This window comes from Calypte anna, chromosome 14, assembly GCF_003957555.1.
Source record: "Calypte anna isolate BGI_N300 chromosome 14, bCalAnn1_v1.p, whole genome shotgun sequence".
In the NCBI taxonomy this organism is placed as follows: Eukaryota; Metazoa; Chordata; class Aves; order Apodiformes; family Trochilidae; genus Calypte; species Calypte anna.
The window spans coordinates 622,697-648,597 of record NC_044260.1 but is presented as its reverse complement, the minus strand read 5'-3'; the positions used below and the strand labels follow the sequence as shown (position 1 = coordinate 648,597).

The 25,901-nt window shown below is 50.3% G+C and overlaps 1 protein-coding gene and 1 long non-coding RNA gene across 5 annotated transcripts in view; one reads left to right on the top strand and one right to left on the bottom strand.

Moving 5' to 3' along the window:
• Positions 1–23,580, top strand: part of PEMT (phosphatidylethanolamine N-methyltransferase) — a 40,331-nt gene extending 16,751 nt beyond the window's left edge. For 2 of the 4 annotated variants that reach the window (XM_030460233.1, XM_030460236.1), the window contains exons 3-8: positions 5,393–5,508; positions 12,709–12,854; positions 16,702–16,813; positions 20,608–20,682; positions 21,465–21,525; positions 22,207–23,580. In XM_030460233.1, the coding sequence (XP_030316093.1) occupies positions 5,393–5,508; positions 12,709–12,854; positions 16,702–16,813; positions 20,608–20,682; positions 21,465–21,519 (504 nt within the window). In that variant the 3' untranslated portion in view covers positions 21,520–21,525; positions 22,207–23,580. The remainder of the gene's footprint in view (positions 1–5,392; positions 5,509–12,708; positions 12,855–16,701; positions 16,814–20,607; positions 20,683–21,464; positions 21,526–22,206) is intronic. The other 2 variants (XM_030460234.1, XM_030460235.1) reach the window with 2 other exon arrangements.
• LOC115599190 lies at positions 1,009–18,736 on the bottom strand. Its single transcript, XR_003988198.1, has 4 exons — positions 18,661–18,736; positions 17,508–17,514; positions 12,529–12,532; positions 1,009–1,019 (listed from the first exon to the last, which is right to left on the bottom strand). It is a non-coding gene; the product is annotated as an uncharacterized LOC115599190 (long non-coding RNA).
• Positions 23,581–25,901: the final 2,321 nt, after the last annotated feature.

Here is a 25,901-nt window from a genome sequence, read left to right as displayed (position 1 = left end):
GCCAAAGGGATGGCAGGCAATGGCACATGGGATTCAGGCTGCTGCATGGTCAGCCAGCCCTGGTGGTGGTGTGCAGCTGAGAACTGGTGGCTCACAGCTTGTGTGAGATGGCAGATGCACGAGGGACTGGTCAGCTAAAGGCTGGAGGATGGAAGACATCCATGGGCTGCCCTGTGCTGGGAATCCCCATGGATGCACGTGCCCTGGGAAGGTGACAGGTACCACGGCGGGTGTGAGGATGTCACCACATCCCAGAACACTGCTGTCTGTCTGCCAAGCCACAGCCACAGGTTAATCCCTCTGGGTTTAGGGCACCCTCCAGGGCAGCTCTGCTTCCAAATGGTGGCCTCGTGCTCACTGGTGGTGCAGGGAAGGAGTTGTGCTGGGAGACACTTCCTATGGCTGCTGCACGGGGAGGGTGACTGTGGGGAGGTGATGGCTAATTGCTGCAGCGAGTCAAGGACTGTTTAAGCAGCTAATTAATTCCTCCTAATCAGCCCTTGATCTGTTGAAAACTGCATGGCATTATCTGCTCTGCTGCAACACCTTGATAATTCCTGTCTGAATGGCCTTCACGGAGAACATATTTAAATAAACTCAATAGAGATTTCAGACAGATAGCAACCATAATTACCAGCTTGTACAAATTAAACCGTGGTTTGTTCTGTTCTTTTTCTCCTGCCTTGCTGCCCAGAGCTCCTGCTAATCATGTTCCTGCTGCCAGTGGCACACTGGTCCCTGGGGTGTTTTCTGCACATGCCTTTGGAAAGCCTGTGCTGGTTTCCAGTGCTGGGCTGATGCTTCAGATGAGGCTGCACATGGGCTGCTGGTGCTGTTCCTGTCCCGTACCAGCGAGCTGTGGTACCAGCTCCAGCACACAGTTGTCCTCAGGACCAGCCCTCCTCACTGTCCCCCCACTTCAGTCTCTCCTGACATTTGCAGTCTCCTGGAAAAGCAGATTTTTTCTCACCTAGAAGCAGCATGAGCACTCAGATACTTGCCTGGAGCAGCCACTGGAGCTCTCAGCCTGGCCACGGTGTTCAACCAGCACCATCAGCACTGCTCCACTGGCACTGCTGCTGCAGAGGGGCTTGGTCAGTGTTCTTTAGAAGGGATAATGTCAGGCTACACTGATTTCCTCCACAATCACTCAAGGCAGCTATAGAGCCTGGTTTCTCTGGCATTCAGCAAAGCCCATCTCACAGCTGGCCGGTGGATTTGCATTTCCATCACAGCCTGCTCTGCTGTGGCTCCTCTGCCTTGGCTCTGCTCACCCCTGGGAGAGCCACAGGCAGAGTGGGGGTGCTCAGGTGTATCTTTTTCCTCCTTGGCTTTTAGATAAACGTAGTAGCTGCAAGCAGGGTTGTTTTCCAGCATGCAGGCAGTGACAGAGAGCAGAGAATGTCATTACCCTTTAACAAGGATTCCAGAAAGGAAAAATGGATTTTTCAGAGCAGGGTAATTGGTCGATTCCTCTGGTCTCCATAGGTGAAATTAGGGTAGCATCAGGTTTCCTGCACTTTCATCACATTATGAGCCATCTGAGGCACTTCTGCAGTGGGAGATGTTCGCATTGAGCCGCCTAAACCCAGAGTTGGGTTTTCTCCAGCCCCAGTATCCAGAGGAGGATGCATGCCCACAGCTGGCCCAGGAGAGACCAGACTGAAGGATTAGTTTTAAAACTTTGCTCAGGTCAGTTTTGTGTGAAGAGGCTTTTTTTGAGTTAGAGTTGAACCATCTGTGCATCCAGGGCTCACCCTTTTGCATGTGCATCCTCTCAGGACCAGTGTGCAGGCGTGCCCTGGGAGTTGATTGTTCTTTCTCTGGGATTTCCATGGAATCTCTGACTTCTGGGTTCCTCAGCAGGCTGCTTCCTAAAACCCACACGATGGGGCAGAATCCTTCTTGCTGGCAGATACTGTCTTCTTCAGATACTAAGGCAATGGGGCTATGTGAGGACATAAACCAGCTGATTAGCATTGAGATGCAAAATGTCCCTTAGACCTCAGGCTTTGGGCTATCTGGTTTCGTTCCACAGCTCTGGGACAAGCCAGATATAGAACTGGAATCATGCAAAACAGCACCAGAACAGCACAGTCTCTATTTCAGAGCTGAGGCTGAGCAAATTAAAATGTAGAGTGCTCAGAAGTCAGCTTCCCTGGGTGGCTGACAAAAATAATCAATTTCCTTGAAACAAACACTAAATATTAATGAGGAGCAATGGTCTGCCATGCACACAGAGCTGGAAAGAGCATTTCCCGTTGTTCAGCTGTGGGGACAGGTCTGTGAGATGAAATTGCTTTTCAAATGGTTAATTGTGGTGCTTCCCGAGGTGGCTGGGAGAGGTTTGCCTGTCCAAAAAAAAAAAAAAAAGAAGAAGAAAACTCAGAGCATTTCCATTTTTCATCAGGGCAGCCACTGAGGATGAGTGTTGGTGCTTTGATTTTTGTTTACACACTTACCCAAGCGGCTGGGGAGGTGGCTCAGTTCAGTTATGTAGAAATCAGCCCTGAATTTATGTTGAGAAGGAGACAATTCCTTGGGAACGTCAGCTGGCTGTGCCTGCCCCCATCGAGCACCAAAACAGCTGCCAAAAGCAGAACATTGGACCCCAGAGCACTCCTGGGCGTTGCAGCCACATCCGCTCGTTGATTTATTTCAAATAACGAGCATTGGGGGAAACATCAGGAGATTTACAGCCCTCACCAAGTACCCTGCACTGAAAGCAGACGTCTGGGAGCTTTGGAAAAAGAGTCTTGAATTTTGCTATTGCTTTGACCCTTGGGTGAGTCAGGAAGCTTTGTATTAACTCTGTTTCCAAACTCGGAGGTTGGAAGGAAAATAAACATGCTCCTTTCCCTCCCTCTCCGGGACAAACAGCCATAGCCTGGGGCTTCTTCCCTCCCATGCCGTGCTTACCTGTGGGCAGTATGGTACCAGCCTTGGCTGGAAGAGCAAACAGCACACCAGGAATAGCCACAACCCTCCCCAGGAGGCTGCTGGTCTCAGCCCCGCTGTGTCCCTCCACATGGCTGTGGAGGATGCTGGAAGCATTTTGCTTCCCTCATGCAGTAAATAATAACCCTTCAGCTCATGATTTTATAAAATCATTAAGCCAGTTGCGTAGCCATGGGTCAAACCAGAGCTAATAGTAGCTAGAAACCACTAAAATTAGAAAATTTGAACCATGCCAGAACTAATTAGCTGTTCAAGGAATAGAACCAGAACCGGAACAAATTAATTGTTGCAGAAAGATTGTGGTGGGGCTTGGTGGGTGCTGCCACTTCCAGCCCCATGCTGGCTCAGGATGACTCTGTCGGGCTCAGGAAGGAGCCCAGAGTCCCATCTGAAGGCTGTGACAGCTAAATAAAAGTTGGCATCTCTGTCCCAGGTGGGGAGTCAGCAGCAGCAGGAGCTGGGGCGGTGCTGGGAGTGATCCCAACCTCAGCCAAACCAGCTGCTGCCTTGAAGGGCTCAGAAATGTGTCCCCTGGCCCCCTAAATGTGGCTTTTTCTAAAGGTGATGGTAACTCCAAGGCTGCCTCAATGTCTCTCCTCTGATCCCAGCAGTGCTGCCTTCCCTTTCAGCTTCAGCTCTGCCTGATGTGTTTGGTGAAGCTCTCCAAAGGAGCCAGGAGTTGCCATCCGTGCAAATGCCACCAGAAAAATGTGAATTAGGAAGGGAATTAGGAGTTGGTACAGTAACTGCCACATGGCTGGTTTTTTCCATCCGTGACTCAGTCACCTATGTGGTCACTTCTTTCAACTTCCCAAAGGTGGTAACTCACCCTATACATTTCTTTCTCTCCCAGCACTCAACCAGCAGCTCCCATTTTAGCAGCAGCATGACGCAGAGTGTTTTAAATTCAATTTCGAATACAAACTATTTATACCAGCCAGAAAAAAAGGCAGTGAAGCAGCTCTTTCTGTCATGAGTGGATTTGTAATTTCAGAGCAATCATTGCATAACTAATTGAATCAGCTCTCAGCATGTGAAATCAGTGCCCTGCTTATCAGAGTTTTCCATCTCTCTCCCCTCCCCAAGCCAGCAATCCCCCTCTGCCAGCAGTGCTTTGTGCTTCTCCAGCAGCCTCAGGAAGAAAGCAGGACCTGCAAAGCTGCCTTTTGCTCCTCTAATCAAACCAATAAATGACCAAATGCATCCAGAGCAGATGAAGAGCTGAGCTGCAGGTGCCTCCCCAAACCTGCCCAGGTTCCATGTGAGGGAGTGAAGTGCACTCAGAGCTAATGAAGTGCCAGCCATGTCTGAGAAGCAAATTAGTGGCGAGATGTTCTGCTGACTCCCACCCACCTCATTGCCCAGGCGTGCTCTGCATGGCTTGAATTTAGGGTCTGATCCAAACCCCAAGCTTGGCACCTGAAAATAAAGCCTAAAAGAGGTGATGAACACAGTGACAGCTTTCTGAGGGATAGAAGGAAGGTAGGAGATAGAGTAGCTCTAAGGGTTTTCATTGGCTTGGGAGTGAAGATCCTGGGGTAGATGTGTCCTGCAGATTTTGGGAGTATCTCCATCCTGTGAGGTGTTTTGGGCAGGGGCCCATCAGGTTCTAAGGAACATGGAGTTTCAGACTACACCCAGAGAAAAGTGTGCTGTAGAGGATGCTGATGGTTTTCTGGAGATGCTGTCTGTGCCCATGGGAGACCTGAGCTGTCTGACATGCTGGATGGCCTTGAGATAGCTGTGCAGAGATGGGTGAGGACTGCAGATGAGCCCTTAATGACTGTAATTGCTGAGTGCTAATGAAGGCTGGCTGGTTCAGCCTACATAAGTGGAAGCAGTTCTCTAGGCCCAGCTGGTAGGGCTGAGCTGAGGGGACTTGGGAGGACCACTTGCAAACCTTTCTGGAAGTGAGCATAGAAGGACTTCTCCTGCCAGGTATGATCCCTGTGGCTGGATGTAGGACATGACAGAGTCCAGAAAATTACAGAAACATAGAATAGATTGGGTTGGAAGGGACCTGTAAAGATCATCTAGCCCAACCTCCCAACAATAGGCAGGGGCATCTTCAACTAGATCAGGTTGCTCAGAGCCCCCACCAAACCTTGAATGTTTCCAGGGAAGGGACACTTATGACCTCTCTGGGCAACCTAGGCAGTGTCCCACCAGCCTCATTGTAAAACATTTCTTTTTCTCTAATCTCAATCTCCCCTCTTTTAGTTTAGAACCATTAGCCCTTGTCCCATCACTACAGACTAAGAAGTTTGTCCATCTCTGTTACTGAGAGCTGGGGGTCCCCATGGCCTGTCTCCTACTCAGGGATTTGTTTTCCTTCCAGGAGAGCAACACTAGAGTGCAACGTGCAGGGGTTGTGTGGGCTGTGGTGGCTTGGGGACCACCAAATGAGCTGCTTTGTTTTCTGTTGTCTCTTCAGGTAGCCAGATGGGAGCACAAAACCCAAGCCCTCAGCCAAATCTTCGGCTCTCCACGTGCTGCCTGCTACTGTCTGGGTGCCATTATCCTGTTCCTTAATGGTGTGAGGAGTCACTGGTAAGGAGCAAACCCCTCTGCTATGCAGCCATGCAAAGAAATGCCCCTGCAGGCTGGGGGGGGGTGAGGGATATTTACTCTGCAGCACTGGATCCAGCCCCAGCCTCTTGTTTCTATGTGGCTGGATAACTTCAGCCAGCAGCAGGTTTAGTCCTGAAGTTGCCACAAAGATGAGGGACAGAGCAGCCTGGCCAAAATCATCAGAGCTGATTGCCATTGAGTGTGGCATCTTTCCTTGCTCTGCTTCTTGGGGGTGCTTGCCAGCCCAGGGGAAGGGAGGGCTGTTTGCACAGGATGGATCATAAGCAACAGCAGACTTTAAAAAAAAAATTATTTTCTCTTTATAGTTATAAACACAATTAAACCTATTTTTAAGAAGCTGCAGCTTCCTGTGTGGAAGAGGAGGATTATATGTGCACTTAGCAAGCAGTCTCTCTAAACTCTTATCTGTAATCTCTTTAAATACCACCTGTGCTAGCTAATAGTATTGTCTGCCTGATACATCATACACCACGGGAATATGTCCTTTGACATTCTGAGTGCTGCAGAGAGGTTTACAGCAGCAGATTTCCTCAATGCCAGCAATTTATCTGTGATCTGGTAGGCTTTATCTTCAGTGCTGCTTGGAGAGAGACTCTCTTACTGAATTCCCAGATTCAATTATGCCAGGGTCAGAGCTAATGGGTTGTTTAGTACTTGGGGTAATTTCCCAGGTGCAGAGATCTCAGGTTGGAATTCACACATGTATTTAAGAGCTTTGCCTTCCTGGAAGTGACACCAAGATCTGCCCTCGTCCTTCTGTGTTTCTCCCAGCTGCTGCTTATTGCAGAAACTGTAAGAAAACTTGCAATGAATGGGGCTGTAATTGAATGCAGGCAATGCAGAGGGCATGAGCATGCTCTGCTGATGTCTCAGTGACACAGCAGGCTTGAATTTCACTTGGGAATGTCTCGACAGCCTCTTGCACAAATGACACAGTCACTTGTTGTCTGGGAAGCAGTGCATAGCCTTGTCTCTGTCTTTAATTAAAGCCACAGCTGATGGAGGGATAGTCTCTGTTCCTAGTGGTCCTGTTGGCTTCTGGTTCAGTGAAGCAGGGATAGGGAACTGCTGGGAGCACCACGGAGACCTCATCTGCCCCAGCACTGTGATTTTCCCCTGCCAGTGCTGGCATAGCTGGCTGTGCTGGCTCTGCCCTATGTCATGAGTTTCAGTGCTGTGGGGCTTGAGGATGGCTCTGCCTGCAAAGTCTGTGAGCTGGGCCCTGAAGGAAACAGTAAAGTCAAGCCCAGTAAGGGCTGGAAAAGCCCTGTTTGGACCTTGGATTTAGAGGAGAGGCTCCTAGAAGATAGGGCAGCATGCCCCCAGCAGAACACAGATGAGAGATCAGCCCGCCCTGATGGGAAAAGGCCCTTTCAGATGCTTGCAGTGTGAAGCTTATTTTGCCCAGGTGTTTCAATGTGGTTGGCTTATTCCCTTGCCTTTCCTTGGGGATGAATTTGGCTTGAGTGATGGCCGGCAGGCTCTGGAGGCTGTTAAGCAAGAAAAGCTCCTACCTGTGGGAGTGATGAGATGATTTCAGGGTGGTCATCAGAGCAGCAACTGCTGGAGAGACTGTTTGCCTCCATTCCCAGCTCAGTGTACTCTCCAGGGCTGCCTGGGGCTTATTGCTCAAGCCTGGCGAGGTATTAATGTTTCTGAAGGATTCATCCTGCCCCTTGCATAAAAATATTGGCCAGGTCCAAGCTGGGGTTTGGTTGGTTGTGTGAGTCACACAACATGGGAACTAATCAGAGTGGCCAGCGATGTCGGGAGGAACATGTCTCATCTGCTCTGGCTGTTTTGCTTTTATCTTGATTTTATTTTCTGAGTCACACCTGCCCAAGTGTTGGGGTGAAAGCAGACTTCTCACTCCCCAGCCCTGCAGAGGCAATCCAGCAGCAGAGCCTGAGCTGTGCTTCGTGCTGGGGTCACTTGGGCAGGGCGTGCAAGCTGCTGATAGAGAGGGGAAAGGCAGCCTCGGGGGTCCTTCCACCTCCAGTGCTGTAATCCAGCCTTTAAAACTCCTCTCTGCATTCTTTGGGGACTTTCTCTGTGGGCGTGGGGGAGCGATTGAAGAGCCCACGGGATGTCTCTTTTGTTTTTTAAAAACCCTCCTTCCTTTTTCCCAGCTGGGCTTTTGAAAGGCTCCAAGCTGGGGGCGGAAGAGGGGAGGGCAGATCAGACAGAAACTCTGGGAGTGGGTTGGGATTTTGGTTGAAAGGAGACAGGAGCTGAGCTGTGAGGCTGCTCCACCACCCACCCCATGCAGGGCTCTGCCATGGTCCTGTTCCTAGCTCAGCACCATGATGTCCTCATGCAAACTTTGCTCTGAAGGGACACCTTGGGTGGAAAAAGAGGAATGTCTCTACTCATATTAGCAATCAGGTGCTTCCCAACTCTGAGCTTCATTGTAAGCCTTGTTTGGCTTTTGAGAAGCAACCCAGAGTGACCTGTGACCAGGGGGGGACCTGCTTAGTTGACTGCACAAGACAAGCATCCTTAATCTCTTTGGTGCAGTGATTATTTTCATTACAGCCCTGTTCTTTCTGCAAGAAGCAGGGAAGTTCCATCACTGAGGCTCTTATCTGCCAAAAACAATTCCTGAACCTTTGAACTGTCAGCACTCTGTGGGTTACCCCAATGGTTTATGACTGTTATCTGTGTGACACGGGACATGACAACCTTGGCTGTCCTCCAGGCTTCCAGCCAGTGTCACTTTCTCCTGCCCTGCCTTGTTGCTGAGATCTTTCCCTCCTTGCAGCAGCTCTACAGTGAGCCATCTGTGCTGCTTCCAAGCCCTCCTGCCCTCCCTTTTGCACAGCCTGGCAAACTTCCCCCTGCCCTGAGATGGGTTTTGTATATGAGGAGCTTCTGAATTTCCCACCTTAAGGGACTTGGAGTGTTTGAGCAGTAAAGGTAACACCCAGATGCACATCCTGCATGGGAGGGCTTGCATATCACAGGATGATGAATGGTTTGGATTGGAAGGGACCTTCAGAGGTCATCTAATCCACCATGAGGGTGCCCAGGGCTGTGGTGCTTCGGGTGGAAGTGAGCCCTGGAGATGCTGAGGGAGAGCAGCACCTTTGGCAATGTGCTCCTACTGCTGTGAAGTCCTTTATGGATGCCACCTGCTGGGTATTGCCTCCAGCATAGCTGGGCTTCTGGCTTGGAGCTGATGCTTCCAAGAAAATCCACCCTGGGATGGGATTTTGCACAGGGAAGGGATTGATTGTCATTGCCTGGGAGTTCTTCTTGCCTTTATGCTCAGTGCTCTTTATTTTTGTGAGCTTGTGCCATGAACAAGCATGGTGTGAATGATATCAGTCTGACAACCACGTAGCCTTTTGTGCAGAAACGGCCAATTTTGATGCTGGGAATTGAGACTGTCCTGAAGGAGCCACTGACCCCTCTAAGCTGCCAGGAATCTGATGGCTGGCTGGGAAAAGCCCCAGGCAGCCCCAGCACCTCCTGTCCCTGCTGGCGTGGCTGCTGGGCATTGGGATGAGAAAACCAGGTAGCTGAGATGCAAGGCAGGGGGAGAGCCAGCCACAGCCCCCAGCTGACCTAAATAACACCTACTCTGTAGCTGGCAGAAAAGCAAAGTCATTATTGGCAGAAGAAGCTGTGAAGATGATGATTGGGCTAACAACTGCTGGTGGTCTCGGCAGGATGGTTTTAGTGTCATTGCTGGAGCTTTTTTCAAAAGAACAAGATCTTTTGTTGTAATATGTGCTGCTGGGCACCCCCAAACAGTTTTAGCCCCGTTGCCTCCTTTTGCTGTAGAGGAACAAAACCTCAGGTGTGTGAAGGACAGACGGATGTCCCCTATGGGACAGCAATCCCAGGCCCTGGCTGCCTGCCCCACTGCTGCTTGCCCAGCTGCTGGCCCAATTCTCCCCCATTTGCATTTGCCAGCCCCAATTTCTGGGCTAGTATTTGGGATCAGGTGAAGGGAGCACTGCTGGGCTGCTCCCAGCAGTGACCCAGTTTGCTGGATGAGTTCTTTGCCCTCCTTTGTGAAAAAGGGATTACAAAATACTCTTGCTGTGGACCTCTGAGACAGTCCCAGAGACCTAAAAATCTCAGTTTTTGCTTAGTACGATGTTTTCAAGTTTGCTTCATGCAGCCTTTGGGGGTATGTTTTGGGGTTGGTAAGTTTTCTGGTGTTGCAATCACTGTTGTCTGGTTGAATGAATCAGTGCCTGTTTGTGCCAGCTTGGTCCTGTGTCCCTGTGGGAGGACCAGCAGCTGATTTCCCCCACTCCTGGTGTTCTTCTGCAAGCCCACTTCATGACATCTCCATCCCCATGCTTCATTAGCAGTTTGAGTAGTTTTCCAGTTCATGTTGTAGACCAAGAGAGAGTGGATTCAGATTCTAAGGGAGCAGTTTTTACCATGAGTGTGGTGAAACACTGGCTCAGGTTGTCCAGAGGGCTTTGAGATGCCCTATCCCTTGAAATATTCAAGGTGAGGTTAGAGCAGCTGGAGCTAGTTGAAAATGTCCCTGCTCTCTGCAGGGATGTTGGACGTGATGCTCTTCAAAGGTCCTTTCCATTCCAAACCATTCCAAGATCCCCATAAAGAAGTGCAGTGGGAGCTGAGTGTCTGAGCAAGCACATCTCTGCTCTGGGAAGGATGAAGCAGAATGTGACCCCCTGCCTTGGCCTCCCCATGCAAAACCCCCCCGTGGCTGCTCCCCAGAAGCTGGCCAGATTGGCAGAACCCAGAGCATGGATGGATTGGGTTCTTTTTCCCAGCTGAGATGGAAAACTAGGTGCCTGTAGTGTCATGTTTCACCCTGGCATGTCTGGAAAAATATCTGGGGAGGTCCCATTTTCTCAGTTCCCATTTGCCAAAACTGGGGGCACCTTCCAGGCCCCCCTGATGGCCAACATCCTTGTGATAGCAGCTGGCTATGTGGGTAAAGTAGGTCGCAGCCCACCCAGCCCTCCCCTGCACTGGTACAAGGGATGCTCCTCACCATGGCAATCGCTCTGCTCAGCACATAAAAGCAGTTCCAGGTACTGGGACAAAGAGTGGCTTTAATTGGTGTCCTCTTGGGTGTCGAGCTGGGCCACTGCCTTGTTGTGCAGCCAGAAATAAATTCTGTAACCAACGTGATTTGAGAGCACATGGTGGAAGGGACTGGTTTCATGACAGACTGGTTGTACAATGAGCTCCCTTAGCAAGGGAGATGGAAGACACCTTGTCCTCCCTCTGCCAGGGAGGAGGAGGAGGAGGCTCCCCCCATCACTAAGGAGCAGTCACGGGTGCCAGAATAATTGATGACTTTGTGCTGCTTGTCATGGCCCAGCATCATAAATGCTTAAAAGGTTTATTTACCAATTCTGAAAACTCCTGTGTGCATCATGTTTAATGCAAATAGAGAGTGTGTTTAGGAAGATATAAAACATTACTAGAGGGAAAGGCAGTCCATTATCTCCGTGCAAACACCTCCTTTTCTAGCTGTAAGCCAAACAGCAGGGGACCAAGTGAGACATGCTGATGAGGATAACTAATGCTGGCCTATCCAACCATGAAAAGGAAGGATGGGATCATCTGGAACAGGGGAGATGGCTTTGCCAAAACAAACCACATCAGGTGCCAGTTGAAAACTTGGAGGCTGTTTCACAGTCAGCCAGTTCATATTCTTGAAGCCACCTTTGTTGTTCTCCTGCTCCAAGGCCAAGTCAGGTCACTCAGCGTAGGATAGAGGAGCCTCAAGGACATAAGAGATCATGAACACAGTTTATCTGGAGCAGGCAGCAGCTTCTGTGCTTCAGCTGTCCCTCTCTGCTCTCCTGCCCCTTTGCTGAGTGCTGGGATCCAGGCAGGTTCCAGCTCAGTGCAGTTCTCCCAGCCCAGTGGAAATCTTATTAAAACAGGCTCCAAGGAAAACAAAATATCATCCAGGTCTCTCAACTATGGGGTTTCAGAATCCTGGACTTTCCTTGCTGCACGTAACTTGCCATCTCATCTTTGAGCCTTTGAAAGGTGTGTTTCCAGCTGCTTGTCCATCAGCCAGCCAGGCTGGATTGTCTCTCACAGCTTTCATTTGGGCAACAGAGAAAATTCAGGGATTTGCAGAGCTTGGGCAAACTGGACATCAGGGGATAAAAAAACTACCCCAAGCCCTGCAGGTGATGTCATGGAAGCACTTTCCTAGATGAGGAGCCTGGGAGTATGGGCAGGAGCAGCTCTTCTGGCCTGGCCCTGGCAGGCAGCATGGCTGGGGGTGCAGGAGAGCTGTTATTCTACTTGAATTCCAGCCTCCAGGGTGCTCATTAAAAAAAGTCTCCAAGTTTCCTACCTCATGTGTCAGCAGCATGTGGAGAAGCAGTGTGTACGGCTCTGCGGGTGTGTTATCTCCTCTTGCTTTTATTAATGGGGATTTTTTTTTTTTAATCGTGGTGTTGTCCCCTTCACAGTCATACATTTGTGTCAGAGATATTCAAGATGCTGAGCATGCCAATCCCTGCTCTGGGCAAAGTGCAGGGGGCTGGAGGGAGAGGTCACAATCATTCCACTGCCAAACAAGTATTTGGAAAGTCATATCTGAAATGCCTGAACAAGCCCAGAGTAGAGAAGCTGAGTTCTCACTTGAAAATATGTGTCCCTAGTATTTTCCTTTCAGCCTCCTAATCCTCCCCCTGGCTGTCAGGCTTCAGCCAGGAATCACTCCTGGGCACGTGGCTAACACATGAAAGCTGCAAAATATTTTGATGGAGAATAAGGGGGGTGGGCACAGGAGAACCCAGCTGATTGTTCCCAGCCCTCCAAGTCCTGTGTTGAGGCATTGCAGCCTCCAGCATTTCCAAAGGCATCTTTCCCAGACCTCCAGGTCATGATGAAACCTGAGGTTTGGTGAGCAGGGCCAGGCTTTTGATATTGCAGTTTAGTGGGGTTGTTTTTTCCAGCAGTGGGCAAGGGTTGCACATAGAAGTAGCTGCTCCAGGTCAAGCCCTGGCTGCTCACAAGGCTTTGGCTCCTTGCTTCTTCTGCTGGCAGGTTGAGTAGTTCCAGGTGGAAAAAGGGACCCAGTGGAGGGTCCTCCTCAGCAGCATTCTTTCCCAGAGCTCCGAATCTCCCCGGGAGAGTTGGGTGATGTTGGTAATGAGTCACTGCTTTTAACAGCCTTTGTTTTTTCTCTGACAGCTTCACAGAAGCCATGAAGAGCCAGCCAAAGCTGGAGGGTTTGGACTGCCACTGGGCCTATTATTCAGGTTTGGCCATCTTGGCTGTAGGGACCTTGTTTGTCGTCTCCAGCTTCTTAGCACTGGGATTCATTGGAACATTCCTAGGTAAGCACCAGAAATTCAACAGCTTAACCAGAAAGTGCATTTAATCCTTGCAGGGGTCCTTTGTTAGGGCAAAGTCCTCATCCTTGTCTTCAGGGCTGTTAGATTTGGTCTTGGTTTTCTGATACTAAAGTGTGACTTAACCATGCTTTTACCTCTCAAGGAGAAGATGGTGCAGTGGTTTTAGAGTCTCATCCCCTTCAGCTTCAAGCCTGAAGTTTTGGAAGGCAGTTGATCCATGTGAAAGTCCAAATGCCCTCCAGCAAAGGGACCCCAAGTGCAGACCCCACAAGCAGGTTGGCACCAGGTGCAAGCTGTCTGGCAGCCTTGCTCTGAGCCCCCCACCCATGCACTGATATCTCCTTTTCTCCTCCCTCTGCAATAAACCTGATGTTCGTTGACAGATTCTTTTATTTGCTGCTTTATGGCAGAAGGCATTTTCCACTGTGCCTGCTTTCACATTTAGAGAGTAATTCTGTTAGCCCTGTTGGCTTTAAAAACATGCTGGTATGCATGGAATTCATAAAAATAAAATAGAGACAGAAACAATAAATAACTAAGGAAAGGGGCAGCTCCTGCTGGCTGGAATAATCACAGCCCCAGCTCTGACACTCTGTTTAGGCTGTGCTTTTGCAAGGGCTTTACAAACCAAATTCAATTAGTTCCTGCAGTGTCAGGAGGAAGAAGAGAGGGAGGTAATAAGCCTTCCTGGTTTCAAGTGGAGTTGCAAAGAAACGTGTTGAGTTGGCCAAGATCCTGCCACCAGAAATAGAGCTCAGCACTCCTGAATGTGTGCCCCCAACCTTCATCTCTACACCCCCAGTTCCTGACCTCCTGGCACACCCCTGGCATCCTCCAAAATCACCTGCAGCCCCCAGAAAGGATGCAGTGCCTGGGGAGGTGTGTCTGGGGAGGCTGGGCAGAGCAGCACCCGCCAGCAAGAGCTGCTTGAATGCTCCTGAAGTTGAGCCAGGTCGGGGGTTGATTACGTAAAGCCTGATTCATCCCACCAGGAGGATCCACTGGGCTTGAACCACTGGGGAACAGCAAACAAGTGAGTCAGGCTGAGCGTAAGGACTGTGAGTGGCCCTGTCCCCCTCCTGCATCCCCCGGGGCTGGGGAGAGGCAGGTGTTAGTGGTCCTTGTTGGGCTCTTCTGCTCCATCTTCTCTGCCAGCAGAGGCTCTTGGCTTGATGCAGCAGTGAGTGCAGCCAGCTCTCTGCTGGGCACCAGGGCAGAGCTCAGGGTGGGAGATGCCAAGCCCATGTGCTGGTGCAACCAGACTGGCTTGGGACCACTGCTGCCACACAGGCATGGTCCAGTTGGAGCCCAGCAGAGCATCCATCCTTGCTTCTCAGCTTCATGTGTCCAAGTGATGGAGAATACTGTTCAGCATGGTTTCTTTCCCAGCTGTGGGGAAGATGAAGGGTCCGCAGGTCTCTGAGATTCTCACCTGAGATGTTCTCTAGCTCAGGGCTCACTGGGGACTTCCAGCACTGTCCTACAGGGTTGTAGTGAGGTGCTGACTCTGTGATGGGAAGGGTCCCCAGGAATGACTGCACTTCTGACTGCAGGCAGCAAAGGGCTGCACTGCTTTGGCAAGAAGGGGGGCATTCAGCTTCTTCTCAGTGTCAGTATCTGACCTCAAGAGAAGTTTTGAGAGAGCCTCTGACACCTGAGCACTTCAAAAACTTCCTGGAATGGTGTTTGGCTCTTCCCTTTTGGGTTTTCCTACAGCTGTGAGGGATGAACCAGCCTGTTAGCTTCCTCTTTAGCATCACATTGAAGCTCTGGAGCAGCTGCAGAGCACTTTGTCTCTTGAAGATGGACTAAACAGTGTAGCAGCAGCCTCTCTGTGCCACCCCACCTCCTGCCCAGCAGCACCCACCCCACCCCAGCCTCTGTGTGCAGCAGCAGGATGCAGCCCCACACCCTGCCAGCCTCCTCCCCTGCCCAGTGATCCTCCCTGAGCCCTCCCAGGGATCCAGGCATTGGCTCAGCACCATCTGCCTGCCCTGTTTGTCCTATTTCCCCAGAAGTGAGGGCTCGAGGGCACCAAGCAGTGGCTTTGCCTGTCTGAGCCCATCTCTCTGGTACCCGAGCGCAGCCGCTTCCAGCACTGACCAAGATTTCAAGTAAATCTGATGTGACTGGAGCCTGTTAGTGGGCTGTGGGGTGAAGCTGGTGGCACAGGAGATGCCCAGGCTGGTGCTGTGCAAACCAGTGGACGGGCCCTTCCCTCAATGCCTGCTTGAACTTGAAGTGTTGCAGGTCCTCTCCGGTGGTCATCTTTTATCTGCCTGTGTTTAGAGGTAGTGTTTACATCACCAAAGCTGTCTGCTCCCCCAGCTGCTCTGTGCTCCTGCTTGCTGAGAGCCTTCCTGGAGGGTCCCACAGCCCCCACCAGTGCCAGGCACAGATAGACCCCTGCCAGCCCCATGGAGCCAGGACTTCGTGTGAACCTCCGGTGCCCTTTGGGGAGCGAAGTGTTCCTCTCCCAAAGGCCAGCAGGGTATAATGAAGCATTTTGACACGTAAGAAATCACAGAAATGGGTTGTGGTGGGGGGTGATGTGTTCTTTCTACCAGAACAATCTCGGAGATGTATTGCCAAGTAACTCTGAGAACATATAGTGTGAATACCAGGCAATTATCTCACTTAGTGGCCTGTAGTTAAAGCCCAAAAGCATTGTCTAATTGGGCAGGCACTATTTATCCATAGAAATAAATGTTATTGCACCATGTGAGGTCAAAGAAATTATGCTACGATCCAGGTAATAATAATAACCTTGAATAGTTTGCACTCCTGTAATGCCTTTTATCTGGATTTCCAAGCACTTTCTCACCATACATTATTCCTCACCACCCTCTGCGCTATAAGAAAGACTGATATGGTTGGTGCACAATAACACTGGGAGGGATGGAGGAGACTTGCCCAAGGTCAGGGAACAGGCTGGCAGCAAAGCTGGGAACACAACCTAGGGTGGTGGCAGCTCCTGGGGCCAGTGGACCGTTAACTGCTCCCTGATGATTGATGCTGAGTCCTCTGCAGTGGATGTGGAGCAAAATCCTTGCTGGGCTTCGTGATCTTGCAAGTAAGACCATCAGGAATCAGAACTTGGCATCTCAGCCCTTTCCCCCTCCCCGCCCCCTTGAAATGCAGCTGACAAGCTGCACAACATCTCCTTGCTTGTCATTTCTCTTCCTTGCAGGAGGGTGGAAGGGTTACTTGGAGGTAGATAGGAAGCTGGTTGGATGCTGACAGTTCTGAAAGCTTTCCTCGTTACAGATGACAATCACCTGTTATCATCATGATGCTGATAATTGAGTGTTTTGTAGGCAGAGGTGCTATTTTCTGAAATGCTGAGAAATTCTCTGAACTATGAGTTAAGGGTGACACTGAAAGAGCATTTGGTGGTGGCAGTCGTGATAATAACATCTCGACAACACCATTATGGTGCACTGAGCTTATTTCCCCATTAAATGGATTTCATCCTATGCACTTGCATTCTCCACACATGGCATTAGACAGGCATTTTTCAATTGAAAAGCCAGTCAGGACCTCAAGAGCTGCCTGCTGATGAGGGACGTGGCTGCTGTAGCTTCATTGCAATGCATAAACCTTCCTTGTGGGCAAAGAGCCATGCCCGGAAAAACTGCTTGATATGGAGTAAACAGCCAACTAATTGTTGCTGTTTTCTCAGTGTGGAAGTCAAAGGGAAACCCTTCATTTGCCTTTGCTCTGCCTCCCTGGCAGAGGTGCCCCTGGGAGGGAAGGTGCCAGCGTGCCAAAGCCCCTGCAAACCCCAGCTTCGTGGACTTCAAGCAAAAACCTTCTGTTTGCTTTGCAGGTGATTACTTTGGTATCCTGATGGAGGCAAAAGTGACCAGCTTCCCCTTCAATGTCCTGGATAATCCCATGTACTGGGGCAGTACAGCTGTCTACCTGGGCTGGTCCCTCATGTGAGTACATGGTCCTGCCAACAGCACTGGTGTGGGGCAAGTGGAAGGTGCCAGGCTACATCAGGGCCCAAAAAAACCCTCTTGGTGATGGCAGCCAGGAAAAAAAAAAAAAAAGAAAAAAAGAAAGAAGGGAATGGTTTCTTGCTTCCTGACTATTTTTATGCATGCAAAATCTTCAGCATTAATGGTAGAAAAATAACAGCCAAGTGCTGGGGAGATGGAGCATCAGCAAATGCTCTGCAGCTGAATGAGGTCCTTGGCAGGCTCCACATGTGGAAAAATCAACAGTCAAGGCTGAATTCATGCTGGGTGTCACTCAGCAGGAGTGGGACACTGATATTGGGGATCAGTGTGACCCTGTAATTACCTCTGAAAAAATCAAAACAAAGCAACACACCCTTTCCCCCACTGCAGGGTGATAACACTTCCGAAACACTCCTGTGTGATACAATACAGCTTAATAGCCTGCTTAGGAGGAAATGAATAGGCTGTAATTTAGCAGTAAATGAGCAATATACTCCATTCCATGTAACAAATTTTATGTGGTTTTCATTTAATATCACAACTTATTTATTCACCCAAGAGGTGAATAAATAAGGAGGAAAAATAAAGCTGGCTGTGTTACACCAGGAGCCTGTAGGGTATTGTGAGCCTTTACCACTGGGGATTTTGCACTTATGCTCCTGAGTGTGACCACCTCTCTTCTACTTAGTGGGTGAAATTAAGTGCTTTGCCACTTTCTGATCACTTCTTCAGCCATTTGTGCAGCACTTCATGGACCCTGGTAATAAGTAAAGCCTGTCTCCATTGAGCTAACTGCATGTTGCCATTCACCTGCCTGGCAGGTACACAGCACTGAATCAGGTGCAGCTCCTGGGAAAAGGTTCACAAGAGATGGGGAGAGTTCCTGCAGCAATGCCAGGCAGGAGAACCAGCCACAGGTTTGTCGGGGACATGGTGACAGTGTGAGGCAGAGCTGGGGCAGGATGAGCCCTTCTGGACCACAATTGCCCAGCACCACCACACTACAGAAGGAAGAATTTGACCCAGATGAATTATAAGGAGATTTTTATTTAATTAAGGTCAGCATCCAACTATTTCCTGGAACCTTTTGGAGAACCCTCCTGAGCTGTTTCTGTCACAGAAGTCCTTCTTTGCCCCCACGGGGCAGCAACCTTGCACTGGGTACATGTCTTTTGGCCTTTTACCTCCATCCTGAGCAAAAGCAGCTCGAGGAGGCTCCAGACAACATTATGATTGCCTCCTTTTTCTTGTTAAAGGGTTTGCCACCATAAAGGGCAGTGAGGCATGACAAATAATTGCTGTTAACAAATTGCTGGAGCTGTGCAAAGCGGCACCAGGACACCGCCTGCCTGCCCTGGGGAAGCTCTGCACAACCCTTTCCATCAGGATTTTGACTGTTTTTCTTCCCTGAGGTCTCAGCTCAGGTTGCTGAGGTTTTTTGGGGAGGTCCCAAGGCTTTCAGAAGATATTGAGTGTCTGCCCTTTGAGGCCAGAGTGAAGGTCCCAGCTCCATGGCGGCGAGATGGATGCCGCAGGAATGTGTCTGCTGTCTGCTTCTGATTTCAGACCAAAAATGTAGAGCATATTTCTGTCCTCCCTTGGTGATGTATCACGCTCCATATCATGGCATCAGAGCCTGAAGGACTGATTCATTTTCATCTCTAAGGGCACATACCACGTCACGTAAGTGAGCCTGGCAGCACTCCAGCCAGCTTGCCTCCTGACTCCAGCCCGACCGTGACAGCATCGTGCAGGGCCAGAGCTGCTTTCTCCCTTGCAGGATAGTGCAGCTGTCCCCAGCTCAACTAATGGCAGCCAAAGACACTGGTCACCATGAAAACAGGAGCTCCAGGAGGAAAGGGCAAAGCAGGTGTCCCAGCACCGTGAGGCTGGCGGGGAAGGACGTGAGTCCCCAGCCATGGGGAGCTGCAGTGAGGGTTGGGGACAGACAGACTTCCTAGCCCAAAAAAGTCCTGCCAGGACTACAAAATCCTTCTGGCTGACTCATTGTCAGCCCTGCAACAGCATGAACCAAATAAGTTGGTCAGGCTCACAAGAGGAGAGAAACAACTCACCCAAATGCTTCTCATCACCTCGAGCAGCCACGTTTCTCCTAGAAGACAAATGGGGCATTAGTTATTTGGGGACAGCTTTGTCTGTCTCTGGTAGGGAAGTGTTTTAACTCAAGGCAACAGGCTGTGTAAATCAGAGCTGGAGCTGCAGCCAAATGATGCAATTAGAGGTCTTGCTGTCAACAAACAATCATGCAAATTTGTTCTCTCTGATAGGAATCAAGGAGGAGACATGACTAAGCATGTAATAGCAGGGGGCTGGGAAAGGAAGAAGTTGCCTGATGCTTCCTAATGAGGGAAAAACTTATTGCAAAATGTAAAGAGTGAAAAGGTGAAGATATGTGTGTGTCTCTCCAGGAACTGATTAGGCCAGGCAGTACCTGAAATTGGCTTCAGCACCAGGTTTAGGTAGTGTATCTCTCCTCTGAAGGCATGTTCTCCCAACAGCCCAAGGCTTGAGGGATGTTAATCCTCACCAAGGACCAGTTAAGTACTTTTTTTTTTGCTGACAGCCAGCTCCTACCCCTCTCAGAGCTGAGCTTCGACCAGCAATTACAGGTGATCAGCAGTGTCCTAATTAAGGGCAACACTTAAAGCCATGGGGAAAGAGGGGGCCAGACCTCCTGGATGCTGGCTTAGCAGGTGGGAAGTGGCTGCTGGTGTGGCCACTCTCACCTGGGGGAATTTTCACACAATGGGATGGTGTTGACACCTGGGTTAAGGTCTGTGACCCACTGGCTGAAATCCTGGTGTCTTAGCAATGCCCCTGCTGCCTTGGCCAGCATCTGCTTCAGATGCTTTTGAGCCAAACATCAAAGAACTGTTCTTACACGAGCAGTGCAGATTTGCAGCCTATGTTGGCAGTTTTCTTTAGAGCAGAAGATTTGGGGGATTTTTTGGCCCTAATTCTTTAGCCTTAGAGCAGTAAGGCCATCCCCATTGTATTCACAGTCCTCAGGCAGCTCTGCCCTTAACCAGACAATGCAGTGAGTGGCACTGGTCCCCTGTGCTGTGCCTGGTGACCCCTTACTGAAGGACAGTGTTCAGTTGGGCTGTGGAAGGTGAAAAGATTTGGACCAGAAACATCTTGAAATGGGTTTAAATGTGAACTGAACCCCCAGCACCCAGCCCTAGTGTAGTATTCATCCACCTGACACCCTTTGCAGGGCAGGCATGGGCTTCTCCATCCCTCTCCTTTCTTCCCCATCCCTCCCTATCCCCATCCTGCATGGCTCAGCCCCTGTTTTCATCTCTCTGGTACCATCCACTGCTCCATCTGCTAGGTCTTCTTCACCCTGGTGGCCCATCTCTCCATGCACATCAGGCATTTCCTGGGAGCCATGGCTGTACCTCAGCAGCTGCTCAGCAGCTATTGAGCAACTTTATAATCTCAGGACTTAGCATCAAAGCAGCAGCTCTCTGAGCAGAGACGTGCAGGGATCAGACTTAAAAGAAGTCACCGAAGTAGGTTGGGGAAGAATCTTTGCCAAGTAACATCTGTCTAAGACAGTTAACACTAAGTACAAAAAAAAAAAAAAAAGAAAAGCAAAAAAACCCCAAACCCAAGCCCTTTTGTTGGCTTCTGTCTAATGAGCAAGAAAGTGCTCTTGTGGAGCCCAGCGTCTCATTTCACTTTCTAAATCAGGTCTTGCATAAGCCCATGTACTTACCTGCTCTTTTCCTTCTCTTTCAAAACAGGCATGCAAGCCCAGCTGGCCTTTTGCTGACAGCAGTAGTGGCAATTTCCTACACAATTGCAATGCTTTATGAAGGGTGAGTAGCTCTGCAAAATTGGAGAGCTTCTAATTATTTCTAGCAGCTTTAATTCCCGAGGTTTCAGGGAACTGCAGAAGTAGATGGTTTTTCCAATTAATTCAGCAGGGAAGAAGGAAAACAGAGGATTGTTTTTTAGGTGTTTTGATAATGGGCAGATTCCTCTCTGAAACTATTTGCTGAGTTCTAGGAACATTTATGCATTTGTTTATTTTTATCAAAATGAGATTATTTTTCTTTCCTCTTTCCATTTGTTCTGTCTATACAAGAGTAATAAGGAAGTCAGTGAGAGGACATAGTGTATCACCTAAAGAGACCCTTCAGGAAGAGCTTGCATTTTGTCATTTCTTGGATGGGCTTCTCTGGTGTTTTGCACCTGGCAGCCTGGGACAGAACAGCCCAGGATTATTCCCAGAAGGAGCAGTTACACTTCAGCAGTGGAAGGACTTTTGTGTTTGCACGGGAGGAGGAGATGCAAGGAGAGCTGAGGCTGGCCTGTGTGCAGGGAAAGTCTGAGCATGTCTTGAGCCTCATCCTGCTCAGCATAGGGATGGTCCTGAGTGGGAGCAGCTTGGTTGGAGCTGCTCCATGGTCCAGAGAGACCAAGCCAAGGGCTATCATGGCACAGGAATAGCCAGGTTGTGCCAGCCTGGGAAGGACAGAGTTTCTGGGCCCAAAGGAGAGCACACAATAGTCTTGATTTTAATCCTTCCCCCCTTCTTTTGCTCCTCTCTTATGTCTCTGCCCCATCTCTCCCCAAATTCCCATCCTCCCAACCACAGGCCTTTCACAGAGGAAATCTATCGGCAGAAACAGAAGGGAGTGAAGAAGAAGTAGCCACAGGTATGTTTGCCTGTGGGTGTTTTGGCAAGAGGGGCTGCTTTGCTGGGCTCCCCCACCTCTAAGCACGTTAGATGGAGCTGGGAGCACCACCTGCCCCTGCCTGTCCCTGCTCCTCCTCCAGAGCCCTTCCTGCACTTCTCAAGTGATTTGAGCTTCAAATCTCTACAAAAACCCAGGCAGGAAGGCTTCATACAGCAGCAGTTTTGTCTTGGCACAACCCCCAAATTGTTTTGAACGTCAGTGCGAGGGAAGATTGCTGGGGAGCTTCAAGCCTCCAGGCTTGGCCTAAAGTGGGCAGAAAAAAAGCAGCTATTAGCCATGGCAGGTGCTCCAGTGAGTGGCAGGGATGATGCAGGAGGCTGTGTGTGCCCCACCAACCCTCAGGGAAATGGGACATCCCTGCTCCAGGCAGCTGCATGCCCCAGCCACGAGCATACTGCACATGGGCTTGTGCCCGCTCACCCCCAGCCTGGTATGGCTTTTTGGAACCAAAGGTTTCTGCAGAAGTGTATGTTCCTGCCCAGGCTCCTTTCCTTGGGGGTAAATGCTCCCCTGGAATCCCCCAGAGCATCGGTTGGAGAGGCTGGAGGAGCAGACAGTGCTGAGGAGGCTTTGGCAGCACAACGATGCTGTGACCCCCGTGAGGTCCCCAGCAGGCTCATGTCTCTTTGTCTTTTGCAGAGCAGTGTCTTGGCTCCCTTGGCACGGTGTCTTTCCAGTCCCCACACTGCCCAAATTGCCCCTTTTCCTACTGAGATGTATCCTACTAATTAGCCTGGCAACCCTTAATGAGCCAACTGAGCACCATGCAGGACTGGAAGCAATCAGAGAACCAACCCAAGTGTGGTGGCACCTCCTCACTGCAACCTGCAGGAGCTGGAGGTCCCTGTCCCCAGGTTTCTGTCCCCATTGCCCAGGTTACTGCAGCTCCTGCCATGAAGGCAATGGTGTCCCAAGAGCCACATGGCACGGGACCTCTCAACCTCTTCTTGGCCACCAATTATTAGAAATCTGCAGTAATTCAATGCCAGCCCTGGACTGGCAGGTAAACAGAGTAACAATTGAGACACCGGGGGCCTTTTGTAAGCAAGCTCTGAACACAGGGAAGCTCCAGCTGGTCCTGAAGATCACCTAAAATGCTGCTGAAGAGCCACAAGAAGCAAACAAAAACCTGGAGAAGGCAAAGGAGCCCCTGAAGTCTTTGGACACAGCTAGAGAAGGAGGAAAGGAAACTACTGCAAACTCAAAAACAACAAAACCTGCTGTGAACCCAACACTACCCTTCCTCTTTTCCAGAAGAATGAAACTTTCCCAAGCCAGAGCTGTGGTTTCTCACCTGTGCATGTTTCCCTGCAGCCTCTCTGTACTGTTTGCAAAGACTCCAAGAAAGGTGCCTGAAACCTAAACCACCACCTGATGGGATGGAGGGGTGGCAGCTGTCCCGTGGAGGAACCCCATCATGGAGAAGACCAAGGAGAAGACTCAGTCCTCATCCTCACCCTGCAGCTAGCCCATCCTTGGCCATATCAATGTCCCAGCCCCCTCCACACCCACCCAGCCCCTTCTTTTCCCCAGGAGCCACGTGAGTGTCCTACTTTCCCCACCACCCGGTGCCTTCCAGCTATTTTTCACTGCCTGACAGGGTGGTGGGTGGGAAGGAGGGAAAGGGGCTGCTCCTGCTTTCTGCACTTGGCAGCAGCCAGGTACAGATCTGCCCCCCTGCCACCAGCTTTGGAGAGTCCCAGTGCTGGATCCTGCCCCAAACGGGAAGATCCCAAGGATGATGCTTCAAACCCAGGCTCAGTGTTTATGGATTCCCAGACAGTTTTGAGAAATAAACTGCAAAGGCCCCCCCAAAAAAGGCAGTGTGGAGCCCCTGGAACGCGGCTCCACATCTCAGCATCGCATCATCCCCTCCACAGGAAAGGATCCTCCCTTTTCTCAGTGTCACCTCCACGAAACGGTTCAATTTCCTTTTACTTTTGCATGTTGTAATTCACCCTTGGAGCTTTGCTCACCAGGAATTAAAAGTGTTGGTTTCTTTTCAGTCCAACCTCCCCCTGTCCTTCGTCTGGGCTCACAGATGCCATGTTTGTGTTTCCCTTCTTCAGAACCACTGCATGAGGATTTTTTTTTTTTTTATTGCCATCTCAACTACCTTTTTCTTAAAGTCTTGGGCATCGTATTTTATTTTTAGATAAGTTTCCACATCCCCTTCACAGTTAATGTTTAGAGAAGGAGGCTAAAACAGTCCAGTACCCATAGCAACCGCCAAGGAGAGGATACATTGCATTATTCAGTTTATGTCAGAGTTGCCAGTCCTGGCTCAAAGTCTCTGATGTCAATAAATTCAGATTTGTTGATAGATGAAATCAGTATTTACCAAAGAGACACGTGCTTCTTTGGGAAGCATTACTCTTAACAGGAACGCAGCGTGGGCTTTATTAGTGCCATCTTGTTCCCAGTCTGGGGAACATGTACCCTTTTCCCTGTCCCCACCACGAGGCTGGGGGGACCTCAGTTGTATCACACCCATCCCCACCATCAGCCCCCCCAAAATGGGTGTACAGAGCTGCTTCCCCTCCTGCAGCATCCCAGAAGCCCAGGGGTTTGGTGCTGTTGCCAAGACCACCTTCCCAAACTTTCCCCCTGGATCCTCCATTTCAAACCTGACCTTTCTCACTTCCCCACTGCTCCATGTCCCCTTTGTACTGCACAAGGGGTTTTCTGGGGCCATGCCAGATTTATCCCCAGTTTTAGCAGCTCTTCCTGCAGCAGCCAGCACAGATTAACGTGTGGCTGTGTTCACAGAGCTGGTTCTGGCTGCCTTAAAGCTGCATTTTGACGTTTCTGAGGTGTCTGCTCTGTTCCCTAAAGCAAAGCTGAGAGCTGGAAGGGGATGTTCAAGGCAATCTCATGAGGCCCAAGCCTTCCTTTCTCCCTCTGGCAGGAGGGTTGGCCCTGGACAGGACCAGTTCCCAGCAGTGCTGTGCTGCTCACCGGAGCTGCAGGGGGAACATGGAGAGACAATTATTTATATTGGTTTTTTTAGTGTTTAACAACAAGGGATTAAGAGATCCTGACTGGCTGTAAGGAAAAAAAATTGGATTCCTCTCCAGTTACCTAATATTTCTAAGAATTTGAGATTATAGAGAGTGGGGACAGGACCTTCAGGCTGAGCACAAAGCATTGGTGATGTTGGAGCTATTTCTCCTCATCCCCAGGGCCAGCTCCTGGCTGTGGATGGGTCTTATCCTGCACTGATGCAGGAATGGATCCCATGGGCTCCAGGTCAGGACATGGGACTTGTGCTGTCTCCAAAGGAGAGACCTGCACCCTCAGACCCCCAGCCAGTTGCAGCCCCAGCACTGTGCCCATGTGGATAGGCACATCTCTCTGGCTCTCAGAGGGAGGCTCAGCACCAAGTGGCATCCCTGGAAATGTGGTCATGGGTCCACTTTCAGAACTTCATGACTTCAAAATCCAGTGTGGGGCTTGCTGGGCCCATCTGAGCTTGGCAGGGGGGTTTGTTTGCAGCCTTGGGAAATGCCTCACATTAGGCTGAGTGCAGATGCCACAGATAACACCTCCCTTGATGTTCTGGATGGGTCTCCAGAGCAAACACCAGGAAAGGAGAAACTGGTTAAATCTCAACCCCTGGCTGGTAGGGACAGCCAGGTCACCAAGTCCATTGCACCCTGCTGCCTCTGGTCACCCTGTCCTTCCACACAGCCCCCAGCAGTGCCTGTGCCAACCCTCATTCTCCACATGGGATTTCTCCGTGTGGCCTCATCTGGATTCCCAGCACATGGATCTCCCCCCCTGAAGCTGCACAGGACTTTTTTTGGAGGTGGGGGAGTCATCCATACAAACCCAAACTGCTCCAGCGATGGGCACAGGACATGGGATCAGCTCCATACCCATGGGAGGCTTCATCTAGAGAATTGCCTAAGTTCCCTGATGGCAATGGGATGTCGGGGACATCAGGGCCAAGAACACATCCCCAGAGGCTTTGCCTTCCATTTTGACCATCTGTAACCCCACACCCATGTTTGCTTTGGCCCAGCAAAGCTGCCCTGCCTTCCCCCAGGGGCAGGACAGCCACCAGCCCTTACGTGGCAAACAAACACTGTTAACCAGGAACAGAGAATAAACACACAATCCAGGCAATGGTGGAGTCACAGTTCCCGTTGGGATCCTGCCAGGTCCAGCTTGCTGAGTCTGCACTTTTCCAGTTTGGGAATAGGGAGAGAAACGGGGCTTGGGGCTTTGGTGGCTTTCAGTGGTCACAAAGAAATGAAAGTGCTGGAGCCCAAGGCAGGAGCAGGATCCATCCCATCCCTGCAGAGCCCTTTGAGCTGCATGAGAACTGCTGG